Source organism: Labrus mixtus, chromosome 3 (genome assembly GCF_963584025.1).
Source record: "Labrus mixtus chromosome 3, fLabMix1.1, whole genome shotgun sequence".
In the NCBI taxonomy this organism is placed as follows: Eukaryota; Metazoa; Chordata; class Actinopteri; order Labriformes; family Labridae; genus Labrus; species Labrus mixtus.
The window spans coordinates 28534843-28562785 of record NC_083614.1 but is presented as its reverse complement, the minus strand read 5'-3'; the positions used below and the strand labels follow the sequence as shown (position 1 = coordinate 28562785).

Below are 27943 nucleotides of genomic sequence, written 5' to 3'. Positions count from 1 at the left end.
ATGTGTGCATGCACTGGGACACACTAGAGGAGGAGCTGATGGGCTAAGTGCCATTACAAGATAATTACAGCTAAAAGTCTCCATGCTAACGAGGACGCCTCATCATCCCTGTGCTGGCAGAGAGGCCCCAAAAAACATCTGCAATGCAGATTAGGAACACTTGTGTGTGTCAGGGTGTGTTTGTGTGTGTTTTATCCACCTATGTGACTTCTTTTTTTTGTAGGTTGTATGTTGACAGGATTCCTGTGAAGTAGAGATTCTCTTTTTCAATAACAAACCACTCTTTTAGTATGTCTTGGCACGAGAGTGTACACACACATACATACAAAAACTGTACATCAGGAGCCCACTGTGAGTTGAGTTGGAGGGCATCCATACACACATAATGCTTGTAATGGGATGCTCTCTCTCCTCACTGCCTGATATGGACTTATTCCCCTTTTAATGTTGTGGGAAGTCAGCTAAAGGAACATAAACATGTCTGAGGTGAAATTACACAAACACACCAAAGCAGATATCCTAACCTTCTGCGCTGCAGAAGTAATTTGTGAGGCATACATTTAATTAAGTTTCCTACCTGCTGGGGTAGGTGAGGGCGTTCAGAGGCAGAAGAAGCACAAATCTGATTTGCAAACTGCCAGTTAAGCCTCCATTGTTACATTCCCCTGCCTCCAAACAGCGGTGGATGAGGAGAGAACAACATCATTTTTACTCATTATCCTCTCCTCTACTTCCCTTACTGTGTGGTAATACTCGAGTGTGTGAAGGGAAGTTTAAAAATCCCCGCTATGCAAATACATCTGTACACATGTGTATGAACACATCAGTGTGTATTGTGGTTATGTAATTATTGCAGCCAGAAGAAAAAAAAAAAAATCCTGAACACATCATCCACTCATGTTAAGAGCCAATTACTCTCCTGCTCTCAGTGTGTTATTTACGTCCATCTGTTCTCAGTAAAAATACATTTTCCATCTGCTTCAATCAATCAAATCATTCCCATAAAGGTTTATATCATTGTAAAATATTATATGTGTGGAAAGTGTGTTTATTTAGTATGACAATCACAATAAACTTTGTGTTACCCATAAAAACACGTTTTAATTTTTTACATTCTGGTCAAGTTCGGCTCCACCGGCTCAAAGTGTCCAACATGGTTTAGTTCCACTTAAGCCGTGTGTGATTACACCTTCACTGATTTAAGTTTTCTATCTCCCTCTTATGTCTTTAACTTCATGTTCTTTCAAAGAAGAAAGACCGACACATAAAAGAGAGTAAAATACTCTCTTAATGGAGAATATTTAAGTCCAAATTTTAACTTTTTTGCTTTAAAATCTAAAAAAAAAAAAGTGTTATAATCACAAACAAAACCACTGGATAAATCTACAGCTAAATAATACAATTACAATCTGCACAGACAACCTGCCACCACTAAGGTAAAGTGATGCCCCAGTAGTGTCATCATGTAATGTTTTCATTGCATTGTCTTGAGGTGTGTCTCTAACCTGTGGTCTCATTGCAGCTCACTAATTAGAGTAACGTTGTTGTTGATTCTAACACAAATACAATGACACAATCACAGCAGGCGCTGCACCAGCTCTAGCTCAGATGTGCAACCTGTCAAAAGGACACGTATATAAATGCAAGCTAACTGCCTCATGAAAACGGAATACCTGTCCCTGTACAGCGCAACATGCACTTCACATTGCATGGTCAAAGAGTGCCATCTAGTGGCCGAAACCCACCACTGGACTTCTTAAAGTAAAGACTAGATCCTTGTAGAGATTAACTTCAAAATGTAATTAAATTCCTAAGGTGTCAAATTGTGAGGAGGACTTTTAAGAGGCTTAACAGTTTCTCAAGCTGATGAGGAAACAGAGAAATGTTCCTCAAACTCAACATGAAGAATATATTTTTTTATTGACTCATTGACTCAAAAAATTTAAAATATGACAAAGTATATTTTTATAATGTGTTGGCTACAGTGACTGAAATGAAAAAATCCAGACTTGGCCTTGTATGTTACAGTATAAGTAGTACCAACTGTTTGGGCTGTGTTTCATAAACAGTTTTACTACCTTCCCGTCATTGTTATAGGATTGCTCCAAAGCAGTGTGTGGAGAACTGGCTGAAGGCATCAAAGGGGGGAAAGACAGGAAGTGTCATATTAGTGAAACAATCAGCTTTTCTGTTTACAGTGGCTGCATTTGTATTTGTATTCATAAAGTCTTGCCTGAAAGAGCTGACACTTACTTTTGTATCATAGCAGCTTGTCCCTCTAATACCATGTTTAAAGTGGTACGCTAACAGGCTGTTTTGTCGTACTGTTCTGTTCCAGGTTGTAAATTTAGGGAATCTAACAAATCATTATCAAGTAACATTGCTCATTTGATAAACAACTGACAAGACTGTTTGTAGCATAACATGATATTGGTTTGTCATATACTTCAAAAAGGTCTTCTGTTAGCTGATGTCTAAACCAGTGATGGTGCCTTGTCAGCTGTAAGCCACAGGTGATTTACTGAGAGTTGTCCTGTCTGTGTTAGGCTCTCGAATTGAGTAGAAAAGAGAAAGAAACAAAAGGGAATTTAAATAAAAAACTGAAAGTGAGAGATACTTCACAGATAAAGCCAGCTAAGGCCACTAGAGGGCAATTTTCTGTTGCATACGAGAGGTGTGCAACAGCGGTGTGAAAATGGTCTTCTGGTATCACAACAACGAGCTACCGCCGCCCCTCACGAATGCACAGAACGTACATGGCGGTTGGCCGTCGGCTGTAGTCTTTGAGGTGTGTTCTAGTGCAACTTTTTGGCCAAGACGTGAGGCGGCGTGAGGTGACACCACAGGGGGGCCTCCGTCGCCACTAGTTCTTTGGTATCTGCATGGTGTGTCAGGGCCTTAATAGGGAGAGAAGACTCTAATCAAAATGTTAGAAGAATTTACGCTGGATACCTCACTCTCCTCATTTCACCAAACACCTTAGAAACACCTTTTAAGAATATACATTATTTTAACCCCTGCAATTCATTTCTTAAAGGGGCAATATGTAACTTTTTACAGGTATAAATCGTTTTTTATCGCCCATTAATAAGCAAACGGTTAACTAATGTGAAAAAGTAGATGTTCACTGTCTATCTGTGTTGCCTGTATAAAAAAAATTCCCCGGGTCGTATTTTCCGCAAAAGCTCCAGGAAGTGACATTTTATGCGCGTTCCGCCCTACGAGCTCTCAAAGGCGGACAAACTCCTCACACACTCCTGCTCTCAGCCAGTGCCTGCCAAGACTGTCGTTTGTAGGATGGAGAATGAATACAGACACACAGACTCCTTCACAGACTTTCACATGTGTATGACCACTTACCTCCTCTGTGAACATTATGCCGGTAAACGTCCAGTGTTTCGCGGCCGATGATGATGCTCGTTTGTGTACGTACGAGCACGTATGACGAGCACGCGCGAGAGAGCGAGCAACAGGTTACTGGTGCAGTTCGCCTAACGGCCACGCGGTATCGCTACAAACGCAATATTTTTGAAAGTTGCATATAGCTCCTTTAAAGTTAATATTGGGGGAAAGGTATATTTCATGATTTTGACATTTGACCTTTAGAACATCTGATTTTTGATTCTGAATACACAAGATTTTTGAAGGATTTCTGAGAAAGATTTGAAGTCACCAAAGTTAGAATATAATCACAGATGGAATTCTAATGGAGAATTAAAAAAAAGAAAAAGTACACAGTTCCCTCATTATTTTGGCCAAACAGTACAAACATAAATGCAGATTCTTTCTGTAGAAGTCAAACCAAGTTTTTTTTTTTGTCTTCATGAATGAATTAATAACTTAAGTCCCGTGACCTTCTGAAAAAACCTAACACCTAGCAGGGTGTTTTTTAGGGGTAGATGTTTTAGCCCATAGTGCTTACAGTGACCTCGCCATTTTTTCGGTGGCTCTGGTTCCGGAAGTAAATTTCCCCATTCAAATCCTCCTTTGATTTTTCACAAAATCCTTATATCAACAGATTGGCGCCTGAAACCAAGTGAATCAGCTACAACAATACTAGGGACTATATTACATTTAATTCGGCACCAAAACGGCATTAAAAAAATGGGAAAAAAGGCAAAGGTACAAGACTGTGTATAATTTTCGTCCTGAGTCAAGGAACTAACCATCCCACAATCCATTGCGAATGGATTACTTAAAAGTAACTTTTGTCATTGTTAAAGCGTTTATACTGTTAATGTAAGTGTTGTACTATCTAGTAGTTGTGGAAATTATAAACTACATTCACAGCGGCATGACAAAGTTATTAGACTAGTACTTTTCGTGTAAGCTAACTAACTAGCTAGCATACTAGCGAAACTTCTCTGTTCGCATAAGGCGCAGAGGGGTGGGAAAAATTGCTATGGCAACAGGAAGCACAACCAATCAGAGACGTCGCTGTGACACTCTAGGATCATGGGTAGTGAAGTTTTTTTCAAAGAGATCGCGAATAAGGCCTCTTCTTCTCAAAACGAGGTTGATTTCACACGAACGTGTGCCTTCTCCAGGAGCATATACCATCGTATCATACTGGGGCAGCTCGAGGTAAGTATACCTTGGATGGTTATTATATTACAGCCAAAAATCAAATCAAATGGAGAAAATTAATGGGATTTTTACTTCCGGCACCACACTGTTGAGCTATAGTAGGAACTATAGTTCCTCCGGTTGAAACGGGGCTTTTGTGTCCATTCATTTAAAAGAACATGAAAGACTACACGAGTGATTCGCTTTACCCTGATGGTACAAAGAAGGCACTTCGATTCTGTTCCCTCAGTAGTCCATGGGTCTACCTTTCTCCTTGTTGACAATCTCCCAGATGAAGCTTGAGCACCCCCTGACTGTGCAACCGCAACAAGAGCTCAAACTCAGTGGGCATGGCATGGAAACTTGTTTTAGGTGCTCTGTCATCATAGTAGTGGTGCTTCAGGTCGTAGAGTCCATAGGGGTGATTACTGTAGGGCCAGAACCCATACAGATGCACATTTTTGCAGACCTCCAAAGCTATGCTAGTCATAATTATCCCGGTGCTCAGCCGCGCTGATTGCAAGCCTTGTGCGCGCCAGAAGTCGGCCAGACTTTGGAGGTACTCAGGGTTAAAGTAGACGGGCCTCATGGGGCTTCCAAAGTCCTCAATGGTGTAGGTAGCCCGCAGACATACAGGAGTGTTTGTGCGAAAGGAGAACATGGGAAGGAGTAGCAGGGAGTTGCCGTAAATATGCAGACTTTCCACAAACGGACGACGACGCCCCATCAGAGACCCATACCTGGAGACAAAACAGCAGACATAAAGCAACAAGACAAAATAACTCTGTAATGACAGTGAAGTGAAATCCATCCTCTTGCTCACTTCTCCATGAGGATGCTTGGGTTCGCTGTCACAAGGTCCGTTTTGACACCAACATGCTTCTCGTAACCATTTCCCAAAGGAGGAAGGTTGCACCTGAAGAAGAAAGAAAACAAGGCAGAGATCTTTTTTTTTATGGAATCTCAACATAAATGATTTTTGATACTGTGAGTTGACGTTGTCACCATGATGGACACCTTTCTCACCTCATGACAAACTGAGCTGAATCAATTCTCTCTCCACAGCTGCTGTCAGTCAGGATTCCTCCGTTCCCGACAACAGAACACGTGTCCCATGTTTTATTTGAGAAAGGATGCTCCTGGAATTGTAATCAATGGTTATGTATTACCAGACAATTACAATTATACTGATTATATACTACAGTAGATCAAAACTCCTGCTGGATCTCCTTTGCAAATGTTTCCCTCTTGGAAATCCCCTGCAGCAGGCACCCCTAAAAGAGGTTGCCAGCTGAAAAATGAGTGCTCCCTGGAAGTCTTCAGGTTTTCATTTCGAACATCTACTTGGGCTTGAAACTTTTTTGATGGATAAATGCAGCAGTATATGACTGTGAAGTATACTGGCATATTTAAACTTGCTGATGACACAGTTGTTCAGTTGTGTCGGTAAGCGTTAAGGGGAACATTTCCTGAGATTTGGATTGAAAAGAGTTCTTCACTTCAAATTTATTGATTAGTAGTGGCAAGAGTTACAAATACCTCATACGTTTTCACAGTCAAAGTCTGCTCGGTTGTCGACCTGTTTCCTGTTTCCTGTGTCCAGAGCCATGCACCGAGGAGAGTAAGGAAAGCTTCAGTTTAGAGCTGCTTAGTGTCACTTCCTCTAGCTGCAGAGCACAGTTAGCACGCAGCTAGTGATACTGTCAGCTGGCTCAAAGGACAGGGATTGTATTAACAAAGGAGCTCTGTTAACCCTTCAGCTATAGCTCAAGGAAGGTGTGTCGCTGTGTGCTGTTAATATTTGCACGTGTGACATGGTACACAGTAATTATCTCGCAATTATTAATTTAATTATTATTAAAAACTTTTGATATAAATGAAACCTCATATGTAAGGGTACTGTTTTCCAAACGCGACTTTCTGAATACGTTTCTAAATAAAAGGTTTGTCTAACTTTTTATAGTTTTATTGTTATTAATTGTATTATTAGTCTCTTTTTTTATTTATTTTGTTTACATATTACTTGTGTATACACATGTTAAGTTGTTTTTTTTATTTTTATAATTATAACACACATTTCATGCAAGAGGCAAATTAATTCATAAAAAGAATATTATTTATTATTGACTGCTGGCAGCCACACTGTAGGCCTACTAAGAGCTAGCGCTAGAACTCGCACACACAAAAGTGCAGAACAATAAATATGACAACTTTATACCAACAACCTGTTTGGAAACATTTAATCTCCAGTGTTCCCAACACAAAGACGATACCTGGGCCCAAGTATATTTTCTGTTCTGACCTGTTCTCATTTAATTTTTCATTTATTCATAAAATTGCTGTGTGCCTGAGAGAGCGAGAGGTAGCGGGGGAGAGAGAGAGAGAGAGTGCGTGAGAGTGCAGGCGCGTGCTCCGCAGGCTCCGTGCTAACAACGCGGCTTTATTATAAGTCTCTGTGTTCAACATAGCAAAACTGCCTCTTTTTTTTTTAAATTCCTCTCGACTCCTACGCAGTGTTAAGACATCAAAAGAGAGCAGAATCACATCAGCTTCAGAGCTACAGAGAGAGAGATAGAGGGAGGGGGAGCGATAAGGTCCGCTGTCCGTACATGCATCAAAACTGAAGCTTCTCCTGGCTCCGTTTTAAAAATGTTAATGTACAGCTGCTTGCTGCCGATTGTGTGCTGAACTCCAATAAATAACAGAATATCTGTTAATGTAGGCCTACAGCTGCTTGCTGTTGTTTCAGTACTGAACTATAACGGAATATCGAGTGGAACTTTTCCAAACACGAGGCGTACTCCTGTTGTTGTTTATGTCTGTGCGTGAGCATAAATTGAGCAGATTAAAGTTGTTTGTTGCAAAAACTAGATTAATTTAGAGGGGAACCCACATTTGATATAAATACAACCCAATAGATACAAGACAGATAAGAGTACGACAAAAAAAATAATTGTCGTTTTATGCTGAACGGGTTTGTTTTTTATATTGTGGAGATTTCTTTGCGTACCACCACAGGGAGCCCATGTATCACCGGTGGTACGCATACCATAGTTTGAGAACCACTGGTCTGATGATAATGAACACACACATAGGCTGAAATACACACACATGCACAAACAGGATCCTATGGACACGCATTAATGGAGAGGTCTCAGAGTGAGGAAGCTGCCCACAGCGAGCGCTCCAGAGCAGTTTTGGGGTTCGGCGCCTTGCTCAAGGGCACCTCAGCAGTGCTGAGGAAGTGGACTGGCACCTCTCCAGCTACCAGACCAACTTCCGGACTTGGTCCGTGCCGGGACTTGAACCGGCGACCCTCCGATTCCCAACCCAAGTCCCTACAGACTGAGCTACTGCCGCCCCATTTATTTTATTTTGTGTTTCATTTAATAAACATGTAATCTTTTAGTAAGACATCACAGGAAAAAGCACAATACCAAACAAGTAGAACAGGACATCACACACCCACTGAACATTCACCTCGCCCCATTCCCAGGTGCAGAAAGGCTCGCGGAGGAGGAGGGGCCTGATCCCTGCGGTTATAGCGGCCCTAAACAGAAGGCCTCGCTGAACAGGCCAGAGTGGGAACTCTTGACTTTTTGTCTATCTCTGTTTGTGTTATACTCTGTTTTCTGTGTATGTATGTTGTGGGACTTGTCTGTTTGGACAGTAACGGCGCTGTGGGAAAGAATTTCCCCTGGGGGACAATAAAGTCTAAACGTCTAAAATAGCAGATATTGTGGATGTGTTGGTTTCTATTGAGAGTGTCAAACTATTTACCTTTGTAAAGGTGCTGAAAACCTCAGGAGACACCTTGAGGCTACTCTTCTTTTCCCCATCATAAACAAGCTCGGATCCCACTGGAGTGTTGGCCTGGGTAATGATGGCTTTGTCAAAGCCAGTGCAGTTGCTGCTCAGCTGAGATCTGGGGAACCACAAGGACTTTGTTCAAGCATGTACAAGAGACTCTGAAGTTTTGATGCGCCCTCAAATGAGGAATCTATTCTGATCCTGCCCAGATTTTGTCCCATTGTTTGTTTCTTTATGTGACCAGTCCAGCAGAGGAAAAACGGCCTCTGTTATAAACACTGACATGTAAGACTAGTCTTGCATATTTAGCTAGTGCATCCTAGCCAATTAGAGACAGAGTATCCCTTCACCATCCTAAACATTGCAGCATACTACTGAATGTTGTCAATCAATTATTGGTGTGACTCAGAGGAGATTTAAAAGTGGGTATACCTCATGGAGACTGAAAAATAAGTGGGTACCTGCGTATACCCTGCACTACATTACTGGTTTCAGCTACTTTGAATACCAAAACATGCAGAGAGTTATTGTCTTCTCTTCTCTCTTTACTTACCCAGCTAGTAAAGTTACATGGTAAAGGCCCAGACTGCACATCTAGCTCCCCTCTTTCTTATAAGAAGTGACTAACTCTCATTCTGTGGAGGAACCTTTGATTACCCTTATTTGAGCCATGGTGTAGATTTTGGTCTCCTTTTTTCCATTGTATCACAATGCCAAGTTGTGTTTGTTGGCTTTCATCTAAATGAGGAATGGAGAGCAAGGAAGTCTGTTGCCTGGGCTTTATATGTATGTTCATGTCTCCCATGACAATCAGTGGTGTTCCATCATCAGGGATTCCACAACAAAATCATTCAGTTTACACCCTGGTGGGCGGTAAATGATAGCAATGTACATTTTAACCGGAGCAGTGACCATGATCGTGTGATATTCAAATGAGGAGTTGTTGCTCAGTGGGAAGAGTTTATTAAATTTCCAGGTAATAGAAATGAATGAACCTGTTCCACATCAAACAGAGCGTGGTGCGTGAACACCGTGTCAACAGAAAGAGCAGCTGTTTCCTGGGCGGATCCAAGTTTCAGTAAGGGAAAAACATAACAGTGCTTGTTTTACTTACCATCCTCCTTTGAGCCTAGATATAGAAGTTGGTGTATTCCTGCTTTAATTGGCATTTAATCCATTTAAAAATAAGCAGTGGTTACATACATTTTGTTTTTTTAAAGTCACCAGCTGCATGCTGTTGGGCACCAAAACCCAAAAGTTGTGTTGCATTTTTTTAGAACAGGCCCAAACACAGGTAATGGTTTTAATAAGTTGAAATATGTAATTTATGTGCCATACTGTTTAACCTTTTAATCACATTTGGCCATCTTATTAGGCACTATGTTGGGTTTTATTGGTCATGGGAACTTCCCACATGGCTTTTTTGACTTCCTTTACCACCCAGCGTCATGTAACTTAAAAGTAAGTCAATCTTACCTCCTTCTGAATACTTATTCTAAATATCTGTAGAGCAAGATCCACACCATGCTCTGACAATCCCCAATTTTGTTCTTTTATTTTTTCCCGCTTAAAGTTCAAAACCAAGAGAATCTTCTTTTTTTTTTTTTTTTACCTAAATTTTTGATAATTGTCCTCTTGCTTCTGCCAGGCTTGAGAGTAACCCTGCATTCTTTTTTCGATCATATTCCTGTGGGGGAAAAAATACATACAAACTAAGATACGCATTCACAATCTGATGGCAGTCATGAACAAAAAAAGGTCACGTTAGGAGCAGTTGCACTCACTTGCAGCCTTTGCAGAGGTCAAAGGTCTTGGGGGCTCTTTTCCTCTGAGGGGTTGGTAAGAACTGGTCCACATTGCTGTTGCTAAAGAAAAACAGGGCAGATGTGTTGATTCAGAAGCCAGGCGCAAATCAGATAATGTAATCGGGGGCGTAACACAACATTCTGCACCCTGCAGATATACAGTATATGCTATGAACCACTCCCCACATTTACAGTTATTAAGCGTTACTTTGTGGAATTATCGTCCTCAAAAAGATAGCCAACACAAAGGAAATCACCCCTAAATCCAAAAGCTCACATGTAAGTTTTATAATTTGTTTTCATCACCTGAGAACAAAAACCTTGTTTTGAATGTGCTTTGTTCAAAACATACAGAAGACATAATACATCAAGTGAAAGATTTGATGCCATTCTGTAGGCATTTCAAACGCCAACAAACACTAGAGCGAGTGGAGTAATCATACAAACCTCATGAATTCAGTGTTCAGTTCTGTCATCTTCATACACCCTGAATGAACAACCAGTAGGACTTTACAAACACCTGAGCAGAGACTTAATTATTAATTATAATTACGAGATCCTGATGTAAAAGTAACACCATACAACAGCTTCTTCAACACAAAAGAGAGACGTCTGCAGATGACATGTAGCTACGCATAGCAAAAGTCTCTGCTGTTTGTCCAGGGCGACTGGTTGTTCATTCACTTTAGACAATAAAAGCCTTTAGAACATTAACTATAGCAAGTTAATAAGTAAAATAATGCTGCTGGAAATGTTTCAAATGTCTGAACGGTGCATATATTACAAAATTTACATTATTTTTAAGCTATGAGGAAATATTACAGTGATTATTTATCTTCCACTTTCATTGAAATTTGCCTATGCTGTCACCAGCCCTTAACAGGAAACTAGTGCAGCCAGGAGTTCAGGGCGACCTGGTACAATGGGGCCCTATGACTGTGTATGTGGGAGGAGGTGGCCACAAACAATAGATTAAGACTTAACAACAAGACGCAATATAATTGTATTATAATATATATATATATATATATAAGTAAACAGTTTATAGTTATTCCTAATACATTTTGTCTCATATTTTCTATCTTACATATGATTTATATGATGACACTCAGAGTCAACTTGCTGCCTTCAGTCACCTATGACATTGTTTATATTTCATTGTAAAATATTAAAGCATTGTCATCAGTTGTGAAATATTAATAAACTAAAAAACAGTATTGATATATATAACCTTGAGTTCTTAGAATGTGAACCTGAGCGCTTAACACTGTGCAACTAAAAACCTCTGTGTCACACTAAGCATCCCCTGGGCACAAAGTTTTACCTCTTACCTCACAGGAGCTTTAAGAAAACAACTGCTGCAGAAAATAACCATCAACAAAGTCAACCAACCAAACAAAGACAACATAACCAAATCAAGACAACAGAACCAATCACTTTTGTACCTACAGGTACATTTTTCAGAAAAGTACCCTGTACAGAAATGGTCCTTGAAGTGATAATTGTGGACCTTTGTTTCATTTTAAAGGTACAAAGTCATTGCTGACAGCAAAGGGTACATACTTGTACTTCTATCAAGCTTAAGGTACAGAAAAACCCAAAGGTTTCACTCTCATATCATTACTTCAAAAGACCAGCAGGGGCACTGTTCCAGCCTTGGTATGGTTTCCCGGGCTTTACTCAACAGTAACATTAGATGTAGCCTACATTTTGTACACAAGCAAGCGGTGATTAGTTTTCCTGCTTTGTCAACCTTGTCTACAAATACCTCATTCAAAAAATAATTGAAGCTGGACTAAAAAATAATGAAGAGGCAAGAAACTTCAGGGGTAAGTAACTAGACCTTTAACTTTTTTAAATTTTACTGTTAACATAAAATAGCTTGATGTCTTTGACAAGGCTAACTCAGGCTATTTTAAATGAATTAACTTGAACTAAATACATCAAGCACATCATGGCTTGTTGCTAGAATAGCTATTTTAGACTGATGTTGGTCTTTTAGTCAAATAACTTTTTTGACATGGTACTTTATATTACAAAGGGCGTTTTTACAAAAAGAAAAAAAATCCGCGGTGGGACTTTTTAAACATGCGCAATACTCTTCCTCCCACAGAGCCGTTATTTTTTGTAAACATACAAGTCAAGCAACTGTTAGCAGAATAAAATATGTCCACAGTTTTCACCGTTAGTCTCTATTTTATGTGATTTATTTTACTGATTCATAGATTTTTCTCTAACTGCCCTCTTTCTTCTTCGAGGTCCTTTTTTCCTGACGGCTCTCGCGGAGCCCCCTGCGGACTCGCGAGGGTCGACCCTTTTTTTCTTCCTCTACACAGCACAGCCCGACTCCGCTGTGAAACGTCCTCGTGGTAAGTTGTGTTTTAGTCATTGCTAAGTCGCTTTTAAAACATTATTAACTCAATTAAAGATGTTCAAGCAGCTATATTACTTTAGCGGTTAATGCGTTACTGTTTTATGCTTTGTAGTCTGAAGAGTATGGACGGAGTCTGCTCTCCGTTTCTATGGTTACCGCCATTTCTGTTAGTTTAACATTTCTGTTGGAGCCAAATTATGTGTTTGTTTTGTGTCATGGTATTTTCCTTATGGTTGTGTGTGTTGGCCCTCCACTGGGCACTATGTGTAGCCTGGGCGGAAGCTGTGGTTAAAGCAAGGCTCCAGGTGAGGTGGGACAGGTGATTGAATGGAGGCAAACAGTTTTTTTTACCGTGTCAGCCTGTCGGAGTTAAACGCATCCAACGCGGATTTGTTTGTTTTACTTATAGAGGTAGTGGTTCATCATATTTTCCTATATTGATAAGAAGTGTTTAAAAATAAATGGATTGAAATATCCAAATCACATCATCAATGGACTGTGTTAATTTCTTCGAGCTAAGCACGCGTCCGAAAGCTTCCACATTCATCCCTCAAGTGACTTTTCTAAACAATATTGGGTTTGTTAAAATTGGTCACTACAATTTAAGTAAAAAAACTTTGCTTTAATGGAACTCGTCGGATCTTCGTTCGCTGGGTCTAACGGCAGATCGATTTGACAACGTTGGATTTCTTTGTTTCCTTGTGGATTATAATTGAGCTTCGTTGGACTCCCGTTTCGGTGTTAATTCGGCTGGAGCCGTATCAACACCGGTACATCGTAAACTGAGCACCGGGTCGGTCATCCACGGACAGTGAAAAGGACATGAATCAGGTACGCGTAGCGCTACAAACATTATGGCCATGTTTTATTTGTGTGCACACGTTTATTTTGACAATCAAACCCGGTATTTTGGTTTGAACTGGGGATTAAAAGAGCTCTGATTTATGTAAGGTATTTCTGTTGTGGTATTTGATTATTATCATGAGTGATGATTTACTTTATTTGATTAGCTAAATATGGTGAATTAAGTTTGCAAAACAAAGGTTTTGCTGGTGATGAGCCTGCTGCTGCTCAAACGCACACCACTGCGGGTGCGCAAGGGGTTGACAACGAAACACGTGATCCAAAAACGTTCAGTGAAATTGACCCAAAAAGCATTACTGGACAAAACTGGACGAACTTCAGAAGACACGGAAAGCAAAACTAAACAAGGCATCAGAGTTTAAAAAGACAATACAAAAAAAAAAAAGACAAATCATATCAAACTGAGGTTCACTGTACATTCGACAAATACAAAACTCTATATGACGAGGCAAAGGAAACCCACGAAACTCTCATGCAATTTCTACCTCCCAATGGAGAAAAACGAAAGAGTTGAGAATGAAATAAATCCAAGTGACAGCATTTCAAATCTTGGAACCAAAGTTTCAAGCACAAAATCAAGCAGAAGAAGTCATACAAGTTCAAGGACCACAAATAAAGGCAAAGCTGATACTGACTCAGCGCGCATCCAGGCAGAGGCAGAGAGAGCTGCGCTGCTCGCACGCGCATCTGTTTTAAAGAGCCCATATTCTGCCCTTTTTGGGGTTCGTATATTTAATCTATGTACCTACTTTTGTACGTTCACAATAGCTAAAGTCCGAAAAAAGTGTCTGTTTTCATGTACTGCTCCTCCTTGCTCCCTCTACGCTCTGAGTCCGTCAGCTACACTCTGCTGAGCCCCCACTGTTAGACCCCACGTGGGGCAAGTCTGCTCTGATTGGTCTGCCGATCCGCTCTGTCGCTATTGGTCAGTTGCTCAGCACGCGTCTCGGAAATGTCCCGTCTCTTTTACCATACTGGGAATGCAGCCACTGGCTCCGTCCGAGGGGAGCATAAACATTAGCACCTTAGCACTACTGTGCTACTGCAGGCTACGGCATATCGTGGGCGTGCTACAGAAGTTAACGGGTGTGCAACATGAGCTGCTGGGCTTGCCACAACGAGCCAATGGGCTGAGATCAGTGATCTCACCCTGACAATGACGTCGGACTGACAAATTTTTATCGAGGGGGGCTAGAACCGAGCGTTACATGCGGCTAATGCTACAGCTAACAGGAGGAGGTAGGAGAAGCCGCGTTTCCGCAGACAATTTTGAATTTTTGCAAATAGATGTGCCTAAACATGCACAGGACACATGGAAAACACACTAAAGAGCATATAAAACCAGAAAAAGCATAATGTGGGACCTTTAAAGGAAAAGCACGCACTGGAGGAGCAAGCTGCGTCGCTCAGGAGGAGACAAGAGAAACTTGAGTTTGAAACGGAGATGGCAGCCTCAGCAGCAAAAATAGCGGTGTTATCAGCTTCCAGTCACCAAGCTTTTTCAACAACAAAATCAAATGGAATGGAATCATATTTTGAAAAAGGAAAACAATGAAAGGGCACGTCCACCACTTCATGCCCTACTCTCAAAGAATACAGACCAAAACCTGTGGATTCAAATAGACCACCACTTCAACAATATCAACAAAATCCAGATGCTTATATGAAAACAGCACAAACCGAAGTTGAAGACAAAAATGGAATTTCAACAATAGTGCACAAACGGCCAACAGACAAACCTGTGTTGAACCCTTATGAACAAATAACAAATCCTGCATTTCAGTTCCAACCGTCTTTCCCAGAAAATCACAACACACCAGCTTTGTACAATATACTGGAAAAACAAAATGAAATCACCTCACTTCTAACAAAGCAGCAATCTTTGAATTTACTGCCACCAAGAGAAATTCCATATTTTGATAGTGATCCTCTGCAGTACAATACTCTCATCAGGGCTTTTCAACATTGTGTGGAACATCATCACACCAACAACAAAGGGGACTGCTTATAGAACCTGGATAAGTATACAAGAGGTCAGCCAAGAGATTTAATTCGTAGCTGCCAGCATATGGCTCCAGACAGAGGATATTCTGCAGCCAGGCACCTGTCACATGAGCACTTTGGGAATGAACACATTATCACTGCAGCATACATGGAAAAAGTACTAAAATGGCCTGAAGTTAAACAGGAGGATGTGAAATCTTTGCAAGCATACGCACTGTTTATACGAGAATGTTGTAATGCAATGGAGGACCGACAGTACATGAGAGAACTGGATATGCCTGCAAATATGAAAACAATAATTCTCAAACTTCCGTACAAACTTAGAGAAAAATGGAGAAGCTCTGCATGTGACATATCGGAAAAATTTAATCGCAGAGCTCGATTCATGGATTTTGTCAAGTTCATCGAACATCAGATGAAAATATTGTCTGACCCTGTGTTTGGAAACATTCAGAACACACAACATTGCACAGGAAGTAAAAACCTAAACAGAATGAAATCCCAAGTCAGGCCAAACTTCAAAGGCAACAGTTTTGCAACAACTATTACTGCTATTGAAACATCATCTTCTCCGGAATCCAGACAAAACAAACCTTTTCAACAGGAAATGCATCTATTAATAGATATCTTTGATATCAAAGCTCAGTTTCCTGTACTAGTGAGGTCTTTGGCCGAACTAGTTTACTAGTAGAACGTTGAAAGACAAGAAAGGCAAAAAGTCCTACATGTTAACTAGTAAGCTGCAAAATATCTACTAGTTAACTAGTAAGATATATTTTGTGTCTACCTGTGTCTATCTAGTGAGCCTAAAAATGTTTACTAGTTAACTATTAAGAGCAAAAATGTCCACTAGTTAAACTAGTTTGACTGTTTTTAACCTTACTTGTAAACTAGTGAGGTTCAAAATGTTTACTAGTTAACTAGTAAGACCCAAATGTCCACTAGTATCACTAGTGATGCAGTTACACATTTTACTTGTTTACTAGTGAGGCTCTTAATGTTCACTAGTTAGTGCAAAAAGCCAACTAGTAACACTAGTTCAGGACATTTTAGTCCTACTAGTGAACTAGTGCGGCTCAAAATGGTTAACTAGTTATCTAGTAAGAGCCAAAATGTCACTAGTTACACTAGTAGTACTCTTTTTTGCATAACTAGTTAACTACTACGGTTTTAAATGTTAACTAGTACTACTAGTGAAAGCCAAAATGCGTACTAGAAACACTTGTTGAAGTACATGCTAATGAGTGGGTGGGATCAGGGCATTCTCTGAACCTTACCATTGGTTCTCCATATAGACCGCCACCATCCAAAAATGTAACCCTTTGTAAGAAGGAGCAACTGCTGTAAAGCAACCGCTTCTTCCCTACTTTCCATGGAGAGTAAAACATGAAAATTTGTTATATATAAAATGTTATAATTGTTTTTTTAAAACTCAAAATAAGATAGAAGATCATTTTAGAACTGTTCTCATGATTTTCTTTTTCCTTTTTTTTTTTTTTTATCCCATCAAGACTGTATTTACAGAAAACATAAGAAAGAGTACTTCTTAAGGTCAGTAGAGTGATAAAAAACAGCCCAGGGTGCAATCGTAAGTTAAAAATGAATGTGTAAATATTTCATATAAGTTCATGCTGTTCTTAAAAAGGAAAAAAGTTAATCAGATAAAATTATGGACTTTAAAACAACTGGAACTTGATACAGAATTTATGTTCTTGTACTTAATACGTGAGCAGGAGTCAACAGCTCTTAACAATATTTTTGGAGTTGACCTTTACATTGAAGAAAATCTTGAGGCTTGCTTGGCAAGACATGGCATACAGCTAACCCAGTTACAAGCAAACAGAGAAGACTTTGAACGAGCAGTGATTGTGCAACAACCATTCAACATAAGCTCTGATCAACACCAGGCTCTTCAAAATGCAATTGCTGGAATAACACACTTAAAGGACAGGTATCTTGTGTGCTTCAAAACATTTTTCTCGGAACACAATGAACTTGCTAATTATTGTTTTGGAAAGACAATAAAATGATGGAGGCAGAAACTTTATCCAAAGAGAAAAATGCCACTCAGTCATTACTTATTGCCTCTATACAGTAAATGTGTGGTGGTGACTTGGTCTGTAGACAGCCTGTCCTCTGTCTGGATTTTGATGTTTTAGTTGACTTGGGACATTTCTGTGTAGGGAGCTGATGTGTTTTCGCCAGCCAATGGGGATGGCGATGAGCCCAGGAGGAGGGGCCCAACTTAAACGTGTTTACAACCCTCAACAAATAATACTAATGACTACCTTTGAAAAGGCCATAAATCTATAGAAAAGGCTCATTGTAAGTTGCAGCAGACTAAGGGGACCTCTTCATCTGAATTGTTTTACCCCCTTGATTGTCATAATCTCAAACTGAAAAATATTTATTTTACTATCATGTGATCATGAAGATGAGAATTAAATTATCTTTAACAATTAGTCAATTAGAAGTTCAACCAACTGACAGAAGATGTATCTGAAATATTGCAGAATTGGATATTTTTAAAGTTGTAAGAAAAGTCTATAATATTTGCATTTTAAAATGATACTTAATGCTATGATTCTCACATGAAAGTAGAATTAATATTTTAGATTTTGACTATTTGACAGACAAACAAGACGGATGAAGACTGCAAATTATAATAAACTTTTTCTGTTAATGTCTGGCATTTAGTGGCAAAACATTTGAATATTCAAACAATATGTCAAACAACATATATTTCCATGACTGCCATGTTTCTGTGAGATCAAGCATAATTTATGTGACGAACAACCTAGAACAAAGCAGTAAGAAATTATAACATTTAGCCTCTCATCCTGAGCTTTACATCACAAAAACAAGGCTGTCATGCAAATATGGTTTATCATTGGCTCATTAGTCAATAATAAAATGGTCATAAGTAGCAGGCTTTACAAGCACCAATGTAGATTTTACATAAACAAGAACACAGACTTTAGACCTTGTTAGGGGGGACTAGCCATATTTTAACATTTTTAGTTAAGATGGTGCAAACTGACTGAAAGTATCAGCTAATCCTGCCAGGATTCTGCTACTCTGAGCTTAAATTGGTAAGGACTAAACCTTTCCAAATCCTAAAGATTCTTTAGTGGCCTGAAAAAGCATCCGATGTAATTTGTCTTCCTGCGTGATTCCTCTAGGAAGGTGACGTAGCTGGCCTGACTCCTGTTCAAAGAAGTCGATGCAGGGCTTATTTGGAAACCCAAGGGCAGGGACTTCACCTGCACCAGTGATGAATATCAGAAGGTCTTCGAATCTGAGTTCAGTCAATTTGTCTGCCAGGGAAAATAAATAAATAAAATAAATTACCATTCATGTCTACATCAATTGTCTAACGTGAAAAAATGAGGACTGCAAATATTCCACCCCAGCTACTTAGCTACCTAGCTACCCCAGCTAAAAAATGTATAGTTTGTAAACATGACTCTCTAGACCACATTTTTCTATACTGAAATTACATCCCACGATTACACTTTCATTATTTGACCTGTGTCACAGTACATTTTAAACAGACTTTGTAGGCGATAATTACATTTTATAGTGTTGTTAAAGGAATAAAATGTACCTTCAATTAGAGGTGGAAAATATGGGAAAAATATCATATCACAATTTTTTTTTGGGCAAAATCACGATCAGGATTTTAAAATGATTTTTTTCATACTGATCTTATATGTAAATATGTAAGTGACTGACCAGTTCAACCAAACTTATTTCCCTGTATAATGTTTTTAAATGCACAAAAACTGTGCTGACAAGTTTAATCTGTTTGAAAAACATCTTTGTAGGAGGTCTGGAGGTCTCTCACCCAGAACATCTTTAGCAACAGAAACGTCTTTCCTTTTGTTTGATCAATATTTACAATTTGAAGGTTTTCTGCACCACTTTGAAATTATGATTTAGTTATGTGTCCTCTTTTTATGTTCATCAGGAACATTTTCACGCAGTGATGCATTCATTTAAAAACATGTGGACTTCAAGTTCTTGTGTTTCTGTTCTATTTTAGCCCTGCAGAGTTCCTACAGCTGGAGCTTCATACAGGCTCTGCAGCCTTTGTTGTTTTTTATGACATCATTGGACTAACTTTAGTTTTGTTTCTATATAATAAAAACAAATATATAATAAACATAATACAGAATGTGTTCAATCTGTGACACATGATCAAAGTAAGTTTTACTGAAAGAAGAGTTTAATTCATAGAGAGGGCGGGACATTGTTGATTGACAGACAGACAGTCACCATGGTTACTCACTCTCACCTGGCTGCTGCACACATCGTGTAACGTCGTTTAGTGTAATCCCTATAGGTTCCGTTATCACAACAGGTGAGCTTCGGGTTGAGAGGCTTGATAGTAACTTTTAAAAACCGAGAGAGAGCAGAAAACACCGACAGCAACATTTTAAACACCGGGGTTATATCTCCCATCACTGTCTGTCTGAGCTTCGCTCTGTCTGACTCTCAGCTGACTGTTAACGTCTCTCCGGCTCGTTAAACGGTTTCTTGTGTCGCTATCTGAGATGTAAACTTAACTGTGCAAACTATACAGATAAGTTAACTGTTGCTCACGCCGTGTCGGTTTGGAAAAATATCAGAACAGTTGCATATAACCAGGATGGAGTTGTTTTTGCGGACTTTACTTTTAAGTTTCGTTTTCATTTTCACCACGGCGGAGCAGAAGGGGAGGGGGAGTCGCGTCTGTGTCGGAGCATAAACTGCAGCATGATAAAATAAACACATTAGCCCGGTTCTACGATCTCCCTGCTTTGGCAGATCGTCAGCACGTTAAAATCCTTCACGATCTCACATCGTTATATCGCCCACCACTACCTTCAATCATGTTCAGAACCAGCTCCCAGCAGTAGATGGTGTCCTCCTCTTCCTCACGTCGCTTGGTTCCTCTATTGCTGTAACTGTAAGTGAAGATGGCCTTGAATGCTGCCTTTGTCAAAGGTTCCTGCATGTTGGTGAATGGAATGAAGGCAATCCAGTTCCCCTTTACAGCTTCCCAAAAGTGTTCATTCCCTCTGTGAACTGGTGTACCATTCTGGCCGTTCTATAAACCAACAGAGATAACATGAATAAAACCATTCAGAAGTTTAGAATCACAGATATTTTTTTTAAATGTGCTTATTTTTTGGAAAGGGACTGAAAACTGGATCAAAAATAAAACTCTTTCAAAATACTATTCAAGTATGAAATTATAGTTCCTTGAATGTATCTTTACAGTAGCTTTTTGGTTTTAGCAGCCATGACCAGGACAGAAAGAACAGAGGCAACCCATTACAGTAAAACACCTGTACAACACTACAAAAAACATCTGTCTGACCTACAGCTGGTAGTATTTCTTTCTGTCCTGTTAATTTGTGACACTATCATCAATATTTTATATAAATGTGTTGCTAGATTGATGATTTACGGTAGCTTTTTGTCCTGTTAATCCAAACTTTTAAATTTTGAAATGTCAATTTTCGTAGGAGATGGATTAAAGGTTTACTTACTTTTACATTTGTTATAAAAAAAATCAATTAACAAACACAAATTCACTTTACCATTGTCCAAATTTACAGAACAATTTTCAAGTTGATAGTATAGATTTTTGTAGTGTTTTGTAGTTGTTTTTTTAAGGCCTATTTCAGTTGTATATACATTTTTACCTGAGAAAGATGTAGTGCTTCACCACATAAGCATAGATTTTTGGTATGTCTTCAATTGTAGCTGTGAATATGAATGGGACACCACACTCATTAATCCAGTCCCCCAAGTCTTGCTGGAGTGCTGTCAGGTCCCCTGCAGTCTTGCACTCTAGGATCTAAATAGCAAAATCTGAGTGAGAACAATTTAGCTGGAGTTTCAAATTAAGCAATAATATGATCTGAGATTTAATAGTAATCTTTATTTATCGAGAAATGTTCTTAACTTGTGTTAAAAAGTGTTTATCAAGAATTGAACAAATTGATAAATTGTCTACCAATTAAAAAATGGTTTGTTTAAAATCCCCAAAATTAATAACATAATAAATATTAAGTACCCTTTTGACTTTGCTTTGCACATCTGGGTCAGGCAGCAACTGCCAGTCAAACTGCTCAAGCTGTGGCTCCTGGCCTTCTGCTCAGACTTGACTATGAAATGAAAAAAAAAAGGATTTGTTTAAAGGCCCCTTGCAATTCAGCATTGACACTGAAAATGGACATACTGAAATAAACTAATCAAACCGAACGTTACCATTTGGTGCTAATGGTAATTTAAGAGGGCTTACACATGCTACTTACCTGTCATCGGACCTGCTCTTCTTCGTCTCCGGAAAGCATTTCTGGTGGCACTCAAAATGTTGCTTTCACTCCTTTGCATTGCCAGTTCTTGTCTTGCAACATCCAGCGCATTCCACACGCGATTAACAACATTATTAAAACCACTTTCTGTGGCAGCTTCTTCTGAAGTCTGGCTCATGACACCGATAGCTTCGATTAGCAGTTGATGTCTGCCGCCCCCTTCTGGTTATATTTGACCGTGAAAAAAGCATAAAAAGCACATAGAACCCCGCTGCAGCTGTAGTCTACTTCTGAATGTGCAATTATGTGTCTGTCTTAGATGTTGTTGAAAAAGATTAAACTGCTTCAGTTGTAGGCTGTGTCTGGGTTTAAGAAAATGTTAGTTCGATTACAGTGAAAACTTAATATTTTATTTCACGCATTCTGTTATAATTATATAGTTGTTTTTATTATTACGATTACAATAGTTTTCCTTACAATTCTGCTATGATAACAATTATAATTACATTTTGGAAACAATATTATTTAAAAAGGAGCATGGTTGAATATCTATATTCCAACCATTAGAATAGGCCTACAATTGAAAATAAATGTATTCTAAATAAAATATAAATATTTTTTATTATAATAATATGTTGCTTAAAAGAAGACATTTTCTGACTTTTATTTTGCTTTTTAAAATCACGTTGTGACCTGGTTGGTTTATTTCCAGTTCACATAAAAACATGCTGTGATTTGAAAGAACACAAAATAAATTGATCCTATAGTTCAAAAAAAAGAAAAAAACAATTTTAAAAGTATAAATATTTGCATATATTTCAGTGACATGTCATTGCTTTATTTACCACAAATACTGCAATCATTAATAATCATTAGTGATTTTTATAACAAATAAAACAAAGTTTAAAAAACAAAGATTGGACTAGAGATCAATACTTCTCTGTAACATAAATAAAAATGTAATATCAGATTTGGTTTTGAGCATGGGTCATAAAATTCTACCAAAGGGCATTCAATGCATTACCATTTTGTGATAATATAACGTAAAACAAATAAACAAACCTGAAGAAACTGACTTTATATTTCTAAAAAATAAAAAAAATCATTAAAACATTTATTTCAAATTTCAGGCTTGTTACTTTTTTCCTGTTATATTTTCTAATTTGTATTAGTTTAATAATTCAGTATACACTTGTCCTAAATCCTAATATTTTATTCAATATTTTTGCATGATCGTCTAGCAGATAAACTAAATATAAAGACACTTCTTTCATGATTTAAAAAAAAATTTTCATTTTTTAGTTTGCAAGTTTCAAACTAGTATATCTTTCATATTTTATATTGCTGTATTTTCAATGGCGAGAAAAAAGCAAAACTCCTTGAACATTAATGTTGTGCGAGATTTTATTTTATTCAATCATACTACTATATATAAATATTAAGTGACGGGTTATTGTTTATTTTTTGACAAATACTGCAATAATGAATAATCATTGATTATTGATTTTTTTGATTTTTAGAACAAATAATACTAAGTTTAAAAAACTTTTTTTTTACTGTAACATGAATAACAATGTAACATCAGATTTGGATTTAATCTGTGCATGGGTCATAAAATTCTAACAAAGGGCATTCAGTGAGTTACCATTTTGTGATAATATAGCATGAAACAAATGAACAAACCTTCAGAAATTAGTGCTGGTTTAACTCAAGGTACTATTCAGAGCTGGCCCTTTAAGGCTGGCAAAAACGCAGGTTTACTAGTAGTACTAGTAAAAGAAAAATGCACACTAGTATCACTACTTTGGTCTTCAAGGCCTTACTAGTAAACTAGTGAGGCTTTAAATGTGTACTAGTTAACTAGAACGAGTCAAAATGTCCATAGTTTACCAGTTAGACAATGTGTGACCTTGCTAGTTAACTAGTGAGGCCAAACACAGTTAACTAGTTAATAAGTAAGAGCAAAATGTCAACTAGTTGTACTAGTAGGGGTCTTTTTGGCAGTACTAGTTAACTAGGTAGAGAAATTGTCGGTCACAAGTTAACTAGTAGTCAACAGATCAGACTACTAGTTGACATCTGTGTTCAACTAGTTAACTAGTAAAAGGTTTTAACTGTTCAGCATGTAAACTTGTCAAATGTTATCATTCAACTAGTTTACTAGTCGAAAGCAAATGTCCACTAGTATGCTGTTTTGTCTGCAACTAGTTTACTAGTGCCACACAAAGTCTTCAACTAGTTTACTAGGCCAAAAAGACACCAGCTAGTTTAACTAGTGGACAAAAAGGCACTTACTAGTTTACTAGTAAACTGTATAGGGCTTTACTAGTAAACTAGTAAGGTTAAAACCGCCCTCAGTAGTGTGACTAGTTGACATTTTAGCTACTACATGTTAACTAGTAAACATTTCCGAGCCTCACTAGTTAACTAGTAGGTTTAAAAATATTCCAACTAATGTTACTAGTTGACACATTTTATCTTACTACTATCTTACTTCTTACCTAGAAAGGTAAAATACATCTTCACTAGTGTTACTAGTTACCATTATGAGATTAACTAGCATTTGTGTCTAACAAGTTAACTAGTAAGATGAAAACAGATATCGACTAGTAAAATAGTTCTAATCCTGCAATCCAACTAGTTGACTAGTGTGCAATATGTAAATGCAGTGGGTGGGATTATAACCAAATCCTGGGTCCTGATTTGATGTTATTTTTGTTCTTGATGTTTAGAGCCTATCGTAAGCCTCAATCCACACGTATCCCCCACCTCCTCATTATCATTTTGTGCAACAAGTGTTACTAGTGACATTTTAGATCTAGCTAGTTTACTAGTAAAATATTGAAGTCTCACCAGTTAACTAGTACAACTTGTAAAAATTATACTAGTGCAACTAGTGGAAATTTGTTCTCTTACTAGTTAACTAGTGAACATTTAGAGCCGCACTAGTTAACTAGTAAGACTAATAAAGCCATCTCTAGTATAACTAGTGGACCTTTCTGCTCTTACTAGTTAACTTGTAAAAACTTTTTATCCTAACAAGTTAGCTAGTATGGTCCATATATATGCCTTTCTAGCTTACTAGTGGATATTTTGGCATGTTTAGGCGCACTAGTTAACTAGTAGACACACAATTTTTTGTACTAGTTAACTAGTAGATATTTTGCACCTTACTAGTTAACATGTAGGAATGTTTGCTGTCTACTAGTTTACTAGTAAGTCTTTCAACGTTCTACTTGTAAACTAGTGCGGCCAAAGACCTCACTAGTACAGGAAACTGAGCTTTGATATCAAAGATATCTATTAAATGTACAATCGGCTTTCCATTGTGGAGTAATCATACAAACCTCATGAATTCAGTGTTCAGTTCTGTCATCTTCATACACCCTGAATGAACAACCAGTATGCCTTTATAAACACCTGAGCAGAGACTTTTGCTATAGCCTACATAGCTGGGTCACTGACGTGACGCTCATTTTTTTGTGTCCATAAGGTTAAGTTAAATTGTAAAGGCTTAACATTTAAAAATAAATGCACAGATGACATGCTTTCATTCTTTTTTTGAGGACCTAGTCTAAAATGTATATTTATTATACATTTTTATATTTTTATCATAGATTTTTTTTTTGTTTTTAAGATTTATTTTTGGGCTTTTTGTGCCTTTATTGTAGGGATAGGATAGTGGATAGAGTCGGAAATCAGGGAAAGAAGTCATTTAAGGATACCTTTCCGATAGAAAAGGACAGCTGTCATTAAAAGTAACGCATGAACACCAATTCCTTCAAGTGTTTGTGTCGTCGTGTCGGCGTGTCGGCATGTCGGCTTGTCCCCACCCCCCCAGTGCTGTAAACCTAGGGGAAACACTGAAAGCTGACTGTCTAGTCTTCTGGGGAAGTTGTGGACCTAATCGGACGAACATCTGGTGAAGGTAGGGTCCAACTTTTGACCCCGGCGATGACCTGGTTCTTGCTACCCTTCTGTCTACAAGGTTGAATTGTGAATGCCAATGTGGTAGGGTGGTAAGTATAAGTGTTGTCAAAACATGGCTAACTCACATACTGTAAACAGAGCCTGGGTCTGTTGAAGGTGGCAATGCTGATTTGGTTGCAGGTGCAACTAGGGCCGTAGGCTAGGATAGCCAAATCATCAATAGGGCATAGGGGCATAATTGGGGCAGGGGTTTCTTCACTAATCTCTTATCCTTTCTTTAGGGCACAAGTACCTCAAGTTTATTCCAAATACTGAAGAAATGAATTCCCCTTGAAGATTTTGGTCAGATGTTGTAATTTACTTAAGATATGAATTAATTAAGGATGCACCAATCCACTCCTGGTATTGGATGTCAGTCCCACCTTGACTAAGACAGCTAGATCAGGTATCAGTAAGAATTTGTCGATCTATGAGATCCATCCAAAAGGCCGATCTATTCACTTCAGTTTTATGCTATTCTGTGTTTAAGGCAAAGTGTGCTACATTACTGTCATCAGTGCACTGGTATTCTGTGCACTTTGGTAGGTGGAGCAAACATAAAATGGAGGAAGCTAACAACAATTTCATCAAGAAACAATGGCCTTTGACTGTAGAAGCAGTATGGTCAGTTGATGTAACTGGTTTGCGTCAATTGGTGTAACCAGTATTTCTCATAAAAATATAATAAAATACAGGATAATTAAAGTGGAATAAAAGCAGTCCTCTATTGCAGTGAAATAACATGTTGGTTTTTTTTTAACAATTTTTACATAATTTGTCAAAAACTAATTAGAAAACAGGTGTTTTCAGCTCAGTATTGAAAAAGGGCTTAATTTATAGATTTAGGGATAATCCTAATAATATCTATTTTCTTGTGCTATTTTAAAATGAAGTAATTACAATCATGAGTACACTTACATATACTCTAGATGTATAAAATATAAAATATTCTTAATTTTTCAGTGGTTACATCACTTGACATTTTTAGATGTAATTAAATGTAATTTTAAATAACACAAAACCAACATGAATACAAATCTCACATTTTAATGAACCTGATGCATGCTTTCAGATTGCGTTTTTGAATTGGTCATCTGAACAACCCTTATTTGTCACTGACCCAGCTACATCATGTCATCTGCAGATGTATCTACAGAAGAAAACAAAAAAACTGTTGAATGTTTGTGTGTGAGTGTGCACGTAGCAAAGGGAAGTGTAATTTTCACACTTACTTGTCGAGTAAGCACCAGACGAACAGGGTCCCCAAACACAGGAGAGCCATCACCAGATAGAAGAATGAATTGAGCTGTCCCCTCATAACTCTCTCTCTTTACGTCACCTGCTAGCCTCCTTCAGATCCTGTCTCAAACTCAATCGCTATCTGCTCTCTGTCACCCTCACTTTGACTTTGTTTCAGTTTCCCCCCTCACTGCGGTCAAGCCAGCCGCTCCTCGCTTTTACGTGGTGAAGTGCGCCGGCCCTAAATCTGAAGTGCTCACGTATTCTGATCTTTATGGTAAATGCTCCGGACTCCAGAGCGAGCAGGAGTAACAGACAGAGAGAGCGATTTTGCCCCGTTATTAATCTCCTTTTCCAGGCAAAAGTGATAAATGCCGAAGTCTTACCATAAAACTGGCTATGAGATACACGTGTATGAAACGGAAGCAAACAAAATACTGTTCAGGGAATAGCTCCGGAGGTCGGTGAAATTAGTTTGAGAATAATACTGCGAGTCTGCGGTAACTTCCGTTTTTCAAAATAAGATGTTCTTAGTAAAAAAACGTGTTCTTCCATAAGTACACAATGATTCTGATATGTTTGGACTAAGTACTTCTTAGACTACATGCACCGGTACTAGGAAGTACTTTTACTGTGTACTTTTTGAGAAATCCACTGTCAAAGTGGGCCGCCCCCCCTAATATAATGGTAGGGGAAACACTGATAAACATAAGCAATGTCATAAAAAAATCATACCATTTAGAATACACATGCTCAAAAGAGTCAATAATCAACAATGTTTATAATAAATGTAAAAAAAAATGACAATAGTCATTTTTTATTCGTGACAGATTATTAATATTTTAAAAATGCTTGTATGTGTGTTTATTGCAAAATATGGGTGCAACATGTAGCTGTGACAGAGCGTATCAAGTTGGTACTGTCACATTCAAAACACTGCAGAGAGCTGTGCTGTATAAGGGAGCTTGACAGTGGATTTCTCAAAAAGTACAGAGTAAAAGTAC

At 38.3% G+C, this 27943-nt stretch overlaps 1 protein-coding gene across 2 annotated transcripts; it reads right to left on the bottom strand.

Annotated features, from left to right (window-relative positions):
- On the bottom strand, positions 1 to 27423 carry LOC132970006 (alpha-2,8-sialyltransferase 8F-like). Of its 2 annotated transcripts, none has more exons than XM_061034383.1 (7): positions 26933 to 27423; positions 10161 to 10241; positions 9989 to 10063; positions 8347 to 8491; positions 5593 to 5705; positions 5390 to 5482; positions 1 to 5306 (listed from the first exon to the last, which is right to left on the bottom strand). In XM_061034383.1, the coding sequence occupies exons 1-7, from the start codon at positions 27016 to 27018 to the stop codon at positions 4829 to 4831; spliced, it is 1071 nt and encodes a 356-aa protein (XP_060890366.1). In that variant the 5' UTR covers positions 27019 to 27423; the 3' UTR covers positions 1 to 4828. The 2 variants fall into 2 exon arrangements, with proteins under 2 accessions (XP_060890366.1, XP_060890367.1); XM_061034384.1 differs by having other exon boundaries at positions 10161 to 10235; positions 26933 to 27422.
- Positions 27424 to 27943: the final 520 nt, after the last annotated feature.

Bases quoted from the DNA above. Each gene is read 5' to 3' on its own strand.
- LOC132970006 (XM_061034383.1), bottom strand. From the start codon at position 27,018: ATGAGGGGACAGCTCAATTCATTCTTCTATCTGGTGATGGCTCTCCTG. The intron at 10,242-26,932 runs GTAAGTGTGAAA...GTTTTTCTTTAG, and splicing joins GTCTGGTGCTTACTCGACAA to CAACAGCAATGTGGACCAGT. The intron at 5,483-5,592 runs GTGAGAAAGGTG...TTTCTTCTTCAG, and splicing joins TCAGCTCAGTTTGTCATGAG to GTGCAACCTTCCTCCTTTGG.